The 13,443-nt window shown below is 54.6% G+C and overlaps 3 protein-coding genes across 3 annotated transcripts; 2 read left to right on the plus strand and 1 right to left on the minus strand.

The window, feature by feature from the left end:
• Positions 1-3,986: 3,986 nt before the first annotated feature.
• On the minus strand, positions 3,987-5,060 carry ColSpa_06168 (nuclease S1; the record flags this gene model as incomplete). Its single annotated transcript, XM_049272380.1, has 3 exons — positions 3,987-4,165; positions 4,259-4,918; positions 4,997-5,060. 3 exons carry the CDS (start codon positions 5,058-5,060, stop codon positions 3,987-3,989), a joined length of 903 nt encoding a protein of 300 aa, XP_049128337.1.
• Positions 5,061-6,326: 1,266 nt separating this feature from the next.
• Positions 6,327-7,681, plus strand: ColSpa_06169 (putative vacuolar membrane protein; the record flags this gene model as incomplete). The annotated part of the gene is made up of 4 exons (XM_049272381.1): positions 6,327-6,440; positions 6,523-6,622; positions 6,820-7,386; positions 7,470-7,681. The coding sequence occupies 4 exons, from the start codon at positions 6,327-6,329 to the stop codon at positions 7,679-7,681; spliced, it is 993 nt and encodes a 330-aa protein (XP_049128338.1).
• A 4,857-nt stretch (positions 7,682-12,538) lies between these two features.
• ColSpa_06170 (uncharacterized protein) lies at positions 12,539-12,919 on the plus strand (the record flags this gene model as incomplete). Its single annotated transcript, XM_049272382.1, has 2 exons — positions 12,539-12,658; positions 12,800-12,919. The coding sequence occupies 2 exons, from the start codon at positions 12,539-12,541 to the stop codon at positions 12,917-12,919; spliced, it is 240 nt and encodes a 79-aa protein (XP_049128339.1).
• Between the last annotated feature and the right edge of the window lie 524 nt (positions 12,920-13,443).

Genomic DNA, 13,443 nt, shown 5'->3' on the forward strand with positions numbered 1-13,443 from the left:
CGTGGGAAGGGGGAAAGGGAAAAAAAAGAGGGAAACCCAGTATTGACAGGGGAAAAGGCGTAGGGATTCGGCGTTGGAGAAGTGCTGTCAAAACCCCCCATCCGGTCGTGGCTTGTGCCGTCGCAAGGTCTGATGCGGCTCCTGTCGTCGCAGAATGGGGTCATGGAGTCCCCACATGGTCCCGGCGCGGCTTAGCGAGCCAATGGCGGGGCTCCGTCTCCAACACATCAGGCACATGGCGTTTCGCCCGACGCGTCGATGAAGCGAAACGAGACACTGGACGACATTTTGCATCCATCTTGCCGTCTGTTAAGCGCGGGTCCCCTATCAGTTCGTCGTCTCTACTATTGTGCATCGTGAGGCCGGCTTTCTGGGCAAAGCCTCCTCCGTGGCAATCTCTACCGGGTGCAGGTCGCTCCTCGATGCCTGCACCGTTGCAACGTGACCCTCCTTTACGGGCCGTTTACAGTTGGCAGGCCTGTAGAGTTATGAGGACTCGGGACGAGTTTGCCTTGAGGTAGTGCCGCTGTGCCGCAGCCCCCGTCGACACGAGATAGCACCCGGCAGACGGAATGGCATTTGCTCGATTGAGTCCAGAACCGTCATGGCTTTAGCACCTCATGCTAAGCCTTTTTGGCGATCGCCCATGATTTTCCTCGGAACACCCGGCTTCCCTTCGGAGCCTGTGTTGACGCCGACGTACGCACACGCAAGAGACGCGACACCCGCATCGTGATATTCGTGAAGGGTTGGTTTTCCTTCCTTCTCTTTTCATGATTGACGTTACCGCTTGGCGATCCCCGCGCCGCGCTGTGTTTCCATTTTGCTCCTCTTCTGCGGATACCGGCGACACCAGGGCGGTCTCAAGCTTGGCCGGGAGAAAGCGGCAAAGGGATGATTGGCGAAGGGCCGTCTGGACCGGCGAGACATGCCGTGCTAGTGCGACGGCCGGCTAGCCGCACCGAAAAGCTAGCAGCCGTCAACATATCGCATCAAGATGGAAGCGCTCGGCTCAACTCGGTCGGCGGCATCACCGTCTCCACCGCATTTCGTTCCACCAAAAGCTGCCCCTATGGATTCCGTCCCGCAGACAAGGACATGACTGTGCTGTGTGTCTCGTTTGCACCGAGACCGCTGGCCTTGTTTGGCTTGGGCGGGCGTGTGCATGGGGACTTGTGCACGGCGGAACGCCTCAGGGGCGGAGGGTGAGCGGAGCTCGCTTCTAACGTTTGCCAGAGCATTGCAAGCATACGAAGAAGCCACTCCCTTCTGCTGCTGGGTCGGAGTGTGGAGTTGCGAGCAGCTGGCCTGCTGTAGCAAAATGCTGTAGTGTACGACAACCTGCAGACCTGGGACAATGACGGCACCAAACATCCAGTAAACCTAATCTCCCGGTCGACAAAGTTCGGATGACGGCAAGGCCCCTGGCCCCCTGAGGACGGAGACGTCGAGTTGCGGTACCATTGACTGTCGTTTGAGAAAGGAAGGGCGCCCGGGCGCGGGCGCGGCGCAAGGAGCCTCAAGGTGAGGGAGCGTGGGAGCTTGGGGGCGACGGAGGGGGTCCCTGGTGTGGTTGGGGTGCCGGTGATCATTTACCTCTTGTCAAACGTAGAGATGGCCAGGGATTCCCATGCGCAAGTACAAGGAGGCAAGGGTGAGAGAACGAAAGAGAGAGAGAGAGAGATGGTGAGAATGGGGTTTGCGTGCCCATGGCCATCTCCGCGGCCCTCGCACCTGCCTGCGAGCGCTGCCCTCCTCCTCCTCCTCCTCCTCCTCCTCTCCTTATTCCCTTCCAAGTTCCATCCTAATCCTAGGAGTGCCAAGCGCGGTTTCCAATCGGTACCTGCAGCGGCCCAAGTCGAGGCACCGACCCGTGGAGATCGCGATGCCCCACCTTTGTGGGCTAGGTACATAGTACAGGTAGGCAGGTGCCTAAACAGGAAAAGCCGAGCTCTTCTCGCACTCTTGCGATTTTTAAGGTTCTCATCAGCATCCCGTTCGGTGAGCCACCCCGCCCCACCTTTACAGCCTTGGAAGGAGCAGGGGGCATGGTGGGCTTTTGGGGCGTTCCTGTCAACGGCGCTGCATCACCCCGAGCCTCTAGTGTACCATGCCACCCACGTCTCTGGTCCTCGACGGACGGTTGGTCCTCCTCCGGTATTCCCCCCCTCCGTCTCGTTGCACGCCTGCCACCCCAACAGCCTCTTTGACTGCCCCCTTTTCTCCGCCTTCCATTGGACAACCGGCGTTTTTCGCATGAGCCACCCGTGAAAAAAGGTTAATCTGATCTTCCTCATGGCCACCCTAGGACGAAAAGATGCTTATCCATGGGATGGCAGTTTCGATTCTCATCTCATCTATCCATTCCTACTGTCAACTGTCGTGTCGTAGCCTCTCGCATCAAGAAGTTTCCGCCTTGGGATGCCCTATGTTGGGCATTTTGTAAACGACATTGCGTCCAATGCGATTGATCGCCCATGCCCGAATGCCTTACGGCATCTGGTGCGTGGCGGGTGCTGTGTATGCATTTCTTCTTCGGTTATGCGCCCGCAGATCGTTGTCGTGGCATGTGGTTGAGGACGACTTGGACGGGGACGAAGAGTCATCTGGACCGGCCGACCTTTGGATACCGGGTCCGGCAACACGCGTGTAAGGGCGGCTGCGCGATCGCGGGCCCAACGGCACGGATTTACGGCTCGATGCTTGAAGCTTCATCGCAAAGGATCGTCTGGCGAAACCAGCCATTCCCACCAACATGTCCAAAATTCCGGCACCGCGGCAAACGCCTCCCCCATATGCGTCTCATCGCTTCCGCAATCCCGCACACACGAGCAGATTGTTCCCCTGAGATTGTCCCTTAGATCAATTAAAGGGCTTGTCACCAAGTCTCTTCTTCTTTGCTGGGTTTTGTTTAGTTAGGTACTGGGGTTGGTCACGCCCCTGTCAGAGACCCGCGAGGACCTCCACCCCTCCCCCAAGGGGGCGCCCCATCCTGTGACGCGAGGCTGAGTTTGAAGCCTGTGCCAAAAACTCGATGGTGAAACAGCGTCACCTTGCCTCCCGTCCATTTGTCACTCCTGTTCACCCGGCTCAACCTCGTCTTCACTACCTCTGCAGGCATTTCCCTCGGCGTCGCCCTGCACACCTGCCTCTCATCCCAGCTCGGAAAGTCGAGTTGAAACTGGGCAACTGTCAGAGGAACAAACGCCTCCGCTGCCTTCGAACTCGCTGCCTTGCGCTATACCCCAGTAAGCTTAATCGTCATGGCAAACTTGAGATGTAGAAGCCGTGCCAATCCCGTTGGATCTGCTGCTATGCACCATCGTCGACGTCCAATCTCTTTGGAGGATTGTTCCTTCTGCTGCCCTCGGACCTTCGGCAACGGCTGTCAATCGTCATCCTCTGATCAGGCGTCACCTGTCATCCGTAATGCTCTATCCCGCTGCCACGGCTAGACTTTCAAGCCGCGACTAGACCGATGACAAACTATCCACAGCAGTTCAAGTCGACATCAGGCCACTTGCTCCGGCCCTAGGAAACATTTGCCGAGTGCACCTCTGGGAAACAAGCTTCCATGAAAATCAAACTTGGCCAGCCATCGCACATTGTCCCCTACCGCTGAGAACCCGGGCCAAGACTACGACGCGCCCGGCGTGATCACCCTCCTTCGCAACACCGGAACGTTTTCTCTAGCAGTGCGAGGTCTGGAAGTCGCCGCGTGCCAGCTGTCATGACCTTGACACTGCGGCCGTGCAAGAGACTCACGATATCTTGGCGACCGGCGGCCGGTCATAGCTCGTCATCATGGCAGTCAGGTTGCTGACGACATTTGTCACGATGCGGAAGGCTGGCAAAAATCAAATAAGCCCGTCAGAAAACGCCAAGCTTTTGGCTGCGTCACATCATGTTTTGTCCGGTGGGATAAACGAGGATTTTCTACGGGAGGTCGGGAGTGCAAACACACGGCATGTGCTTGGCGTCTCATCTTATAGTTCTTCCATAACCACGCCGGCCTTCCTCGCCTCGTCTTGGTACGCCGCTGCAATAAGATCCAGCCAAGCAGCCATTCTGACGCCTGCGCGGGCTACCTGGAGCTCGATTACCGGCGCCGCCTTCTCAAAGTACTCACCGCCAAGCTCCTGACCGGCGATCGCACGCGGCCCCTCTGGAAACACTAACCAACAGTCAGTTCACAAGTCGCCAGTCGAGTTGTTGGGGAGGAGTGGGGGTGGGGCGCCCTGCTCGAGAATCAACATACCGTGGGTGCACACGAACGCGTTACCCTCTCTCGCCCATTGCAAAGCGGTTGCGTTGACATTGTTAAAGTCTAAGCTCTTCAGCCAGTCCTCCTTTTGCGCAGCAAACTTGCCGGTTTTGATCTCCTCGGCCAGCTCATCTGCCCACCGCTTCGCATTGTCGTACGGCCTCCGGCGCGAACCCCCGATCAACTTCTCAGCAATGGAGCTGTCCCAGACGTGGTGCAGGTTAAAATCGGTGCCGTACCACTTGACGTGGATGCCGTTGCCTCCTCGAGCCACGTCTTCATTGTGGAGAGGCTGATGGATGTCGCCGATGAAATGCACGACGAACCTCGCGGCCTGGTTGCGCTCCCACCCGTTTAGCTTGGGGTCCAGGGACCGCGCGGTGTAGTTTGCGAGAGCCGTCACGACGCAGCCCTGTGCCTTGCAGTCCCGCTCGAGATCAACACCGCAGTACTCGGGCGGGCTGTCGTGGGCGTCGATGAAGTGGAAGGGCCCCGTGAAGTGGCCCCATCTCGTGTACCGGATGGTATCGGCCCAGGTCGCGACGCCGGCAAGGTAGTGCTCGGTGTCGTTGCGCAGGAGGTCTTGGAAGAAGTTCTCAGTCGTGTTGGCGACGAAGTGGCTGGCGAGATATGCCGTCGCGATGTGTCCCAGACCTGATGATTGGAACGGTCAGTATGGTTCTTGGCGACCGGCTAGGTGCCGACGCGGAGCACAGGACCGGAGTAGCTTACTTCCCCACGCGAGGACTCCGGGCAGAGATGCACCGAGCAGCACGGCGGTGCTCGAGAGCTTCATGGTGGCTTGCAATTGGAGTCACAGGTATTTGCAGCCTAGGCGGCACTACAGTTGGCAACTAATCGCAATTGCTAGTCTGATGGCGTTGAGATGTCTAACGACGGCATAAAACATGGAAACAGGACAGGCGCGAGCTTAAATGGGAGCCTGACGCGTGGTCGGGTCACCGGTCTGGGGAGGGACGAGAGCGATGCACGCCCGCCAACGCCAACCCACGTCAACGTCAATACGGATGGATGGGTGACAGGCGCCGTGCGGGCCGTTGGTGCTAGACCCTGGCCGAGGGTGAGTTGGCCGAGGAACGGGCCATTTTGGGACACGGGGGCTCCTCCTCGACAGGCATTCGCACCATCCACACCTGCACCAGCCACGGAGGGCGAATCATGGCGGTGCGCGGGGTGAGTCCACGTGAAACACCACTGTGGAAAATGCTGACGACTGGCGGATGTCCGGTGACCAGTTGGAATGCAACAGTCTTCTATGTCCTTGTGACGATTGGAGGCAGTGTGGCTTTGTTTTAACCTTCGGATGATGGCTTGAGCGACACCTGCATTCAGACATTCTATCTGGACCGAGCGAGCGGTTCATCTCGATGCACAATGCAAGTTTGTCGGGAGACGTTGCAATGCAGAGGCGTCTTTGGTGAATTACATAAGCCCAGCTTATCGGCTCCTTCAGCTTTCTGCGCAGACCGAAGTCAACTTGCAAAAAGATGACAAAATCAGGCGTCTCATTGGCGAATCTGGTCCAGCTTGACGTCGAGTGCCCCTCTGAAAAAATAGGGCCATCTTGAGGCGGTAAGCCTGCACATGCCCGCTTGCTCTCCATTCTTTCAAGTTTTGCGGGAGACGATCCATACCACCTCCCCACTATTTACCATCCTGAGCGTCGCTTTGGTCTCCCACAGGCTCACCGCCAAGCCCACCTTGGTTCATTTGGTTATGTCATGCAGGGTCTCCTTATCGCATGCGGTCAGCGATAAGAGATAACAGCAGGGAAAAGTGTAAAATGGTGGGCGCGGATTGGACGGAGGGGTACAGAGTAGTCGCCTACCAATCGCATTTCCTTGTCGAGTATGGTTTTTGCTGCGTGACTCTCTACTCTGCCACTCATCCCACTTGACCATAGATTCCCAACCCACCTACTTGACCGAGGAACGCAACGGTTCAAGAGAGACCAAACCTTTCGTCCTCGGCCCTTTCTTCCTCCCCCCCCCCTTCGTTCGTGACAAACCTCCCCAATTCAGACCGGCGGCATTCCAAAATTATGGCTTCTTTCGCGGTCACAGCCTACGCCGCCTTATCGCACACGCCCAAGGTCGAGGAAGCTCTGTCGGGAATCTTTGGCAGCATCAGCTTGACCGCGTGGATATGCCTTCTCGTACGTCCGCCCCAGGCCTCGCAGAGACCACGCGACGCCGCAGACATTGGAGATTCCGGCACTGACTTTGAATTATTTCCAGCTCCCCCAGCTCCTCGCCAATTACAAGGCGCAAAGCGCTGATGGCCTGTCCATGGGCTTCCTGATTATCTGGTTAATCGGCGACGTGACCAACCTCCTAGGTAAGCAAACTCACTTCTCCCCGTTCGCCATCTTTTCTGCCCCTCTGTTCTATGGCCTGCCGCCATTTCACCGTGGTGTCATCTTCCCGCCGCACCGCTTTCCCGAGGAGATGCGCCGGCTTTCGCGCCGGAAAAATTCTCCAAACCACCAACACAACATGGCGCGTGCTCCAGTCACTGACTCACCTCCCGCATAGGCGCCCTCTTCACGCACCTCGCCCCGACGGCGGTGGCCCTCGCGACGTACTTCTGCTTCGCGGACCTCGTCCTCATCGGCCAGTGCGTCTACTACAACACCAAGAACGCCCGCCGCGCATCGCGCCGCCGCTCCTCCGCCGCCGCCGCTGGCGCCCCGGCCCCTGCCGAAGCCACCGAAGACGAGCCCCTGCTCCGGGACTCGCGCCGCCGCAGCTCCTCCGCCGCGGGCCTCCCCGGCTCGCACCGCCGCCAGGGCCTGCATGAGGAGAGCTCGCTCGACCCGCTGCGCAAAATGGTCACGGGCGAGGACGACACGCCCGACAGCAACCCGTGGCTGCACAACACGCTGAGCATCCTTGCCGTCTACCTTGTCGGCGCGGCGGGCTGGTTCATCTCGTACAAGGCCGGCGCGTGGGACTCGCCGGATGCGGACGTCGGCTCGCCTGAGCAGGCGGCGGGCACGCTGGAAAAGGTCGGCTTGATGTTGGGGTATTTCAGCGCCGTGTGCTATCTCACGGCGCGTATCCCGCAGATTCTGAAGAACTACCGGGAGAAGTCTTGCGAAGGTTGGTTTTCTCTTGCACTCCGTCGATGGTTCGGAAAAGTGGACAGGGGTTATAAACGGTGGCTAACTCGCGGGTGTGTCTAGGTCTTGCGCTGCTCTTCTTCCTCCTCTCCCTCACCGGAAACCTCACCTACGGCGCCAGCCTGGTTGCGTTCAAGCAGGACAAGGCCTACCTCCTCAACGCGCTCCCCTGGCTGCTCGGGTCGCTGGGCACAATGGTCGAGGACTTTGTCATCTTTGCGCAGTTCCACATGTACGCGCCGCGTCGCGAGACGAAGCACGACGACCAGGCGTAAGGGGAAACTCGGTACGCCTAGTCATTGACACCAGCACTGCGCCATGTTGGCGGCTACCTCACGCGAGCACTGCCACGGCATGATCCACACGAGAAAGGATACCAGATGATGAACGCGTAGGGGCGGCAAGATCTAGAAGACGGCTTGCAAACCTTTGCAGCATTTTGCCGCATTTGGGTGTATCATTACGACTGCATTTTTGGCGTTTTTTATTTTCAACAGGGTCATGGTTGCACGGGCTTGGTGCACGCATATGGGTTTGTCCCACCGTTGCTTGACCATCATGATGGCATTTTTATATAATGATAGCTCGTCTTTTTGATTCTATTGATCCCAGCCACATGGGCAAACTCGAAAGGGGCATCGCTAGACTTGTTTGTCTTACCAATACGAATCTTCATCATCCAGAATCTGGTCCAGGGTTGTCAATGATGCTACGCTGGGTCCCCCGTCATCGGCTGTGAGTCCCGGGGTCGCGTGCGTGACCGTCTTCGGGTCAAACGACCCGTCCAGCATGACGGTATCTGTACGTCAACGCATGAGAAAGCAAGTACGTAAGAAAACGGTTGCGGCTCTTTCTCGCTCATGCTCGGGGTCGAGGGGGTGTGATGTGGGCGCGGGCAGTGGTGCAGCGGTGCAGCGGTGATCCCTGCAGGCCTTTCGGTTGTTCCGGCCGGTGGCAGGGGGGCCGCGGGGCCGGACGCCGATGGGGGGTTCGGGCCCGCACACACTCGGGAAAGATGCCGTGGCACCGCATAGGAATACACACTTTGTGTGTGACGGATAGAAATAGAGTATATCCTATAAATATCCTCGCGTCAAGTCAAAGAAGCGCGCGTTAAGGTCGATGTTGTTCATGCACCCCCAACAACGAATATGGTGAAACGAAGTGAAGGTTGATGTCTAGGTTGATTATTGCACAAGGCTAATTCTGTCAGAGGTAATTGCCGAGCAGGGCTTTCTGTGACTTCTTTTCTTAGGTGGCATTGATATAGTGCTAGGCTGGTTGCGATATAAGACCTGTTGTTTCGGCCTTCACCGAACCAGGGCGGATAACGGCAACATTGCTACGGCTTGACGGCACCGTTGTCCATCGTGATACTTTTCTTTCCCTCAACGGTTTAGGTTGTTGCGAATAGCCCTTACTGCCGAGGATCACTTGAAGCAACAAGGGTGACGAGTCGTAGCCCGAAAAAGCCCCCAGGGAAACTTTAGGTTCAGACTTGAGACACAATAGATGCATAACAAGCAAACATAGAAATAAAAATAACAATAAAAATAAATCTGCTTCCAATCAGTCCAGCCTCTTCAGGACATGTCGAAGATCAACCCAATCGTGATGTGATAACCAATGACCTCTGTAATATGGACATTGCGAGGACCATGGCGACGTAAACTGACTACGAAGGCAGCCGACACATAAATGTACTAGCTCATTTCTCGCTGGAAGGGCGGCGTGCCGACCAGGAACTTTGACTTGCTGCCATTATTGCCTTCGTTCTGACGTCCACCTCCGAATGCAATAATAAAGTCGAGTTGTATTGCGTTCATACTAGAGTTAGATCTTGGAGGCCACCTTTTTCGAACCTCCAGTTCGGTTCGTACTTCCCATTCTTCTCCGCAAGACCAAAGTGTTCTTCCTGTATATCGACCGTATGAGTAAAACTGATTTTTCCCAAATCGTCAAATGTGTTCAGATCGTCCGCTTCCGGTACCTGTTGTAAGAGAAGGCCATACACGCACTCATCTTGTCTTGCAAAAGGCACCAAGTGTGTGGTATCGTGCAAACGCCACGTCTGATCTGTGCGAGCACGGTCATCTGACACGCTATCTAGTCCCGTGTTATCACGCTTCATCCATATTGATCTGAACCAAGTCGACGGTTGGCCCAAAGTCACTGTTGTGTCAACTGGTATCCTTCTCAATGGGCCCCTGGTTGCAAGTTCTCGTACGCCAGACTTTTTGAGCGACATCAGTTGCAGGTTGGAGTCAAAGCCGTCAACTTCAGACAGTACTTGGACGCAAATGCCGTTCAGCGGCTGTGAGTCTGGATGATATTCAAATCCAGAACCACCAAGAGTTGCGCAAAACGAAGCCCAGAACCACTGTGGCGCAAGTTGTATGGGCGGGATATTTTGGATCCCACCCAAACGTCCACAGATGAGTGAAAGGACGAAGACTTCCAAAACAGAGCAACACGATTGTTGTCGAGAAGTTCTCCCAGATCACAAGCCATGCCATTGGCAGCTGAAAAGCGGTTGTTCTCGAAGGTCATCTAGGTGCCGGCGTAGAACCCAATAACTTCCTCCAGAACTCGTCAAAGTATTTCCGTTCACTACGTCTCCGTGCCCGTAGTAAACTTGCTCTGGAATCATCTACGAGTCTCCACTCAAAAGAGCCTGTTGGAAAGGCTGTGTTGGGGAAGAGATCATTACGTTCTCACCACAGCTTTCCGGGGTTCAATGGACTATGCCGGGCGACACAGCCTGCTCTTGGGCTACCCTAGCCTGAGAGCTAAGTAGACCGTGGAAGATCTTGTCGTAGGGATTTTGATCGTCTGCCCCGACAGAAAACCTATCTCAATGAGCGTTCATTCCTCCGTCATCCGTCTCTTGAACTAAGAAGTATTCTACATCGAAAGGAGTATGCACGAAGGGACTTGCCTCCCTTTCGCTCAACAGCCCCAAATTACCATTGCAGTAGCCAGCTGCTGCGATATAGAGTCCGGCATATCAGTAAACAACCCCCATTCTCTTTGAATCCTGCGTACAGTCCTCCTTTGAGTCCTGAATAACGCAGAGAGAATCGACACAGATGTAACTAACGCCAAGTTCAATGGCAATATACAACCCAATGTTGAATGTGTTGGAAGCTGGTGAACCGGTATAACATGTTACAGTGCTTCCAGATTGCTGTGCAATGATTTGGGAAAAGGCATTGTCTCCCAAGCAGTGGTTCAACGTCATGTATTTAGTAGTTACTAGTAGATACCTTTTATCGCAAAGTTTGGCTGTTGTATGCGATGATGACTCGTGATATCAACAAACTTGAACTATGCGGGCTGGAAGAGATAGTAACTCTATGTCCAGTCCCGACAAGTCTTGTGCTCTAAGCGCCAGTGATGCCACTGGCGGGCCAAGTTGATGCTCGTTGCCGTTTTTACAGTAGTCCTTTTGAGAGCGTGATCTTGCGCAATTTAGCCTTCGCAACGGCAAATACTAGCACTAACCATTTGACGTACCTAAAATCCAGGTCCGATGCCTAAGCTACTGCCGTACTAAAGCGTCATTTCTTTGAAGCATTCAGGTTCCTGGAGATCGCTGCTGATCTGGCAGCCCAACAAGAGCTGCATGCTGTCACTCACAACTGAGGTGAAGTGCCACTCTCACCCTTGTCAGCGCCTGCCCAACCCAGTATTCAGCTCAAGTGGCGCTTTACGACAGATGGGAAGGGGGTAACCTGGACTGTTCATGCGCTTATTGGACGTGCGAACACTCCGGTTGGCAGCGGTCAGCGGTCTCCTTAGCCCTCGTTTTATGGAAGACCAGATAGACTTCAAAACCCGTAGTCATCCAAATAATGACGAATCGGGATCTGACTACGAAAGTGTGGTTGAGCCATTGCTAAACTAGAACATAATGGCAGCACGGGACGCGTCACAAGATAGATTGAATGACCAGTCTCGGAGCTATCACCTGCAACGGGGGTGCTCATTCAAATTTCTTCCGGATATAGTAATGATGAATATCTCCACCCGTGTGTCGTTGTCGAAAACTGCTATCGACTTGAGAGCTTTGAGGGAAAGGCCTTGTCAGTTGGTTGCAGTACGGTAGAAACAGCGTCTTGCTTGCGATAACGCCCGCGTCTCTACCCAAAGGCCACAGCTGCACTAGCCGTTCAGGTTGAGCTCTTTGGTTTCCAGGGATCCGGAGAAAATAGTATTTAGATCAACAAGCAGCTCACCTGATTTATGTTGAGTGTGGCACTCGTCAGAAGTTTGGAAGCGAGGGAGAGTGTTGCTATCATCGATATTACCTCATTTTTGATTCTCAATCAAACAGCGGGTTGGCTCTTTTTTAGTAATGATGAGTTTACGTTAACCAAGTGTGATCAACCGTCAACGGGAAGTTCGGGCACTTAGTACAGAGACTAGCAACTCGTGTTTTCTCTCGCAGTCTTCCTAATCCCAGTGAAGCCCCCAATGGTCAACAGTGCCAAGCGAGTTTGGACTTACATCGCCCATAATGAGACAGAGAGGCTCTCGTGCTAAAGTTGCTGGATACGGAAATGTTCGCCTGTATGGCTAGGAAACTAGCCACTCAAGCCAGCCACTAATACTCGGCACCAGACTTTGCTGTTGGTAGCCACGGAAAGGTTGTTGGTTCCGAAAGCTGGGTCAATTTACCTAAGCGAACCAGCCCCCGAGTCAGAAGTCACAACCAACACATAGTGCAAACACCACAGTGTGCTGCATACATAGCACACTAGCTTAAATCGGTCGCATGCTGCAGCAGGGAATGAGAGGGAACAGCGAGCCTGCTACAATTCAGAAACCAACAAGGAGTGTTCCAGAGAGCGGTTGCCAATCATAGTAAATGTTCATCACGAGGGTATTCGTACGGGACCCACTCTCCGCCGGCCCGTCCTGCAAGAGGCGCGCAGCTTCTTCAACTGGAATATGCCCCACGACGGTAACGCTCAACACAGTCTGTTTGCCGCGAACGTGCATAATTGTCTCCAGCCAAGAAGAGGGGTAAACAATATGGGCACTGTACGGGAAAGAGATAAAAGCTGGAGCGTGGTAACAAGGAGGATATCACAAACGCTCCGTTTGTACCCACCACGGTATTTTTCATCATGGCGGAACCCAACCATACTGCGAATGCCCCGTCGGCGGTTGAGTCGACCGCAGCTGTGGAGAACCCGGCCCATCCTGTTATTGCAAATGATGACGCCGATTTCATCGATGCAGATGATGTAAGTCACTTCAAAGTCTTGAGCACCGTACAGCGACTGACTAATGGAAAAGACCACGGACGACAACGCTTCCACTACCGGTGTGAGCAATAGTGTGCAGGCACTTGATCGAGATGTCTTGCTGATGGTTCCGAACTGTAGGATAGTCTTGCTTCGTCGACCACGAGTATCGCCGACTCAATACGCGGCTATCGGCTGGAAAACGGACGCACCTATCACAAGTACAAGGATGGCAGTAAATTCATTCTGGTCCACACTTGACATGAAGCAACGCGCTGACTTACGAGCCAGAATACTACATTCCCAATGACGAGAGAGAGAACAACAGGCTTGGTATGAAGCCTCGTATCCACCAACCAAGAAGTTTGCTGACTACGAAACTACAACAGATTTGCAACACAATTTGATCATTCGATCTTTTAACGATCGGCTGGGGACTGCTCCTCCAAATGACCTTGGCGCAAAGGTCGGGCGTGTACTTGATCTCGGCACAGGCTCGGGTATCTGGGCCATTGACTTTGGCGACGATCATCCAGAAGCTGACGTGAGCGAGCAATGCGTTTAGCTTGATCATTGCCACATACTGATTATACCTTAGGTCCTGGGAATCGACCTGTCTACCACTCAGCCCGAATTGTAGGAACTCTCTGTTGATGCTGATTTGAAATGGTTGTTTACTACCCACGAACTGACAATACTTGCAGCGTGCCCCCGAATGTCCGATTTGAAATCGACGATGTCGAAGAGCCGTGGACATACTCGCATCCGTTTGATTATATTCACAG

The sequence above is a fragment of the Colletotrichum spaethianum genome (genome assembly GCF_022836535.1).
Source record: "Colletotrichum spaethianum MAFF 239500 DNA, contig14, whole genome shotgun sequence".
Classification (NCBI taxonomy): Eukaryota; Fungi; Ascomycota; class Sordariomycetes; order Glomerellales; family Glomerellaceae; genus Colletotrichum; species Colletotrichum spaethianum.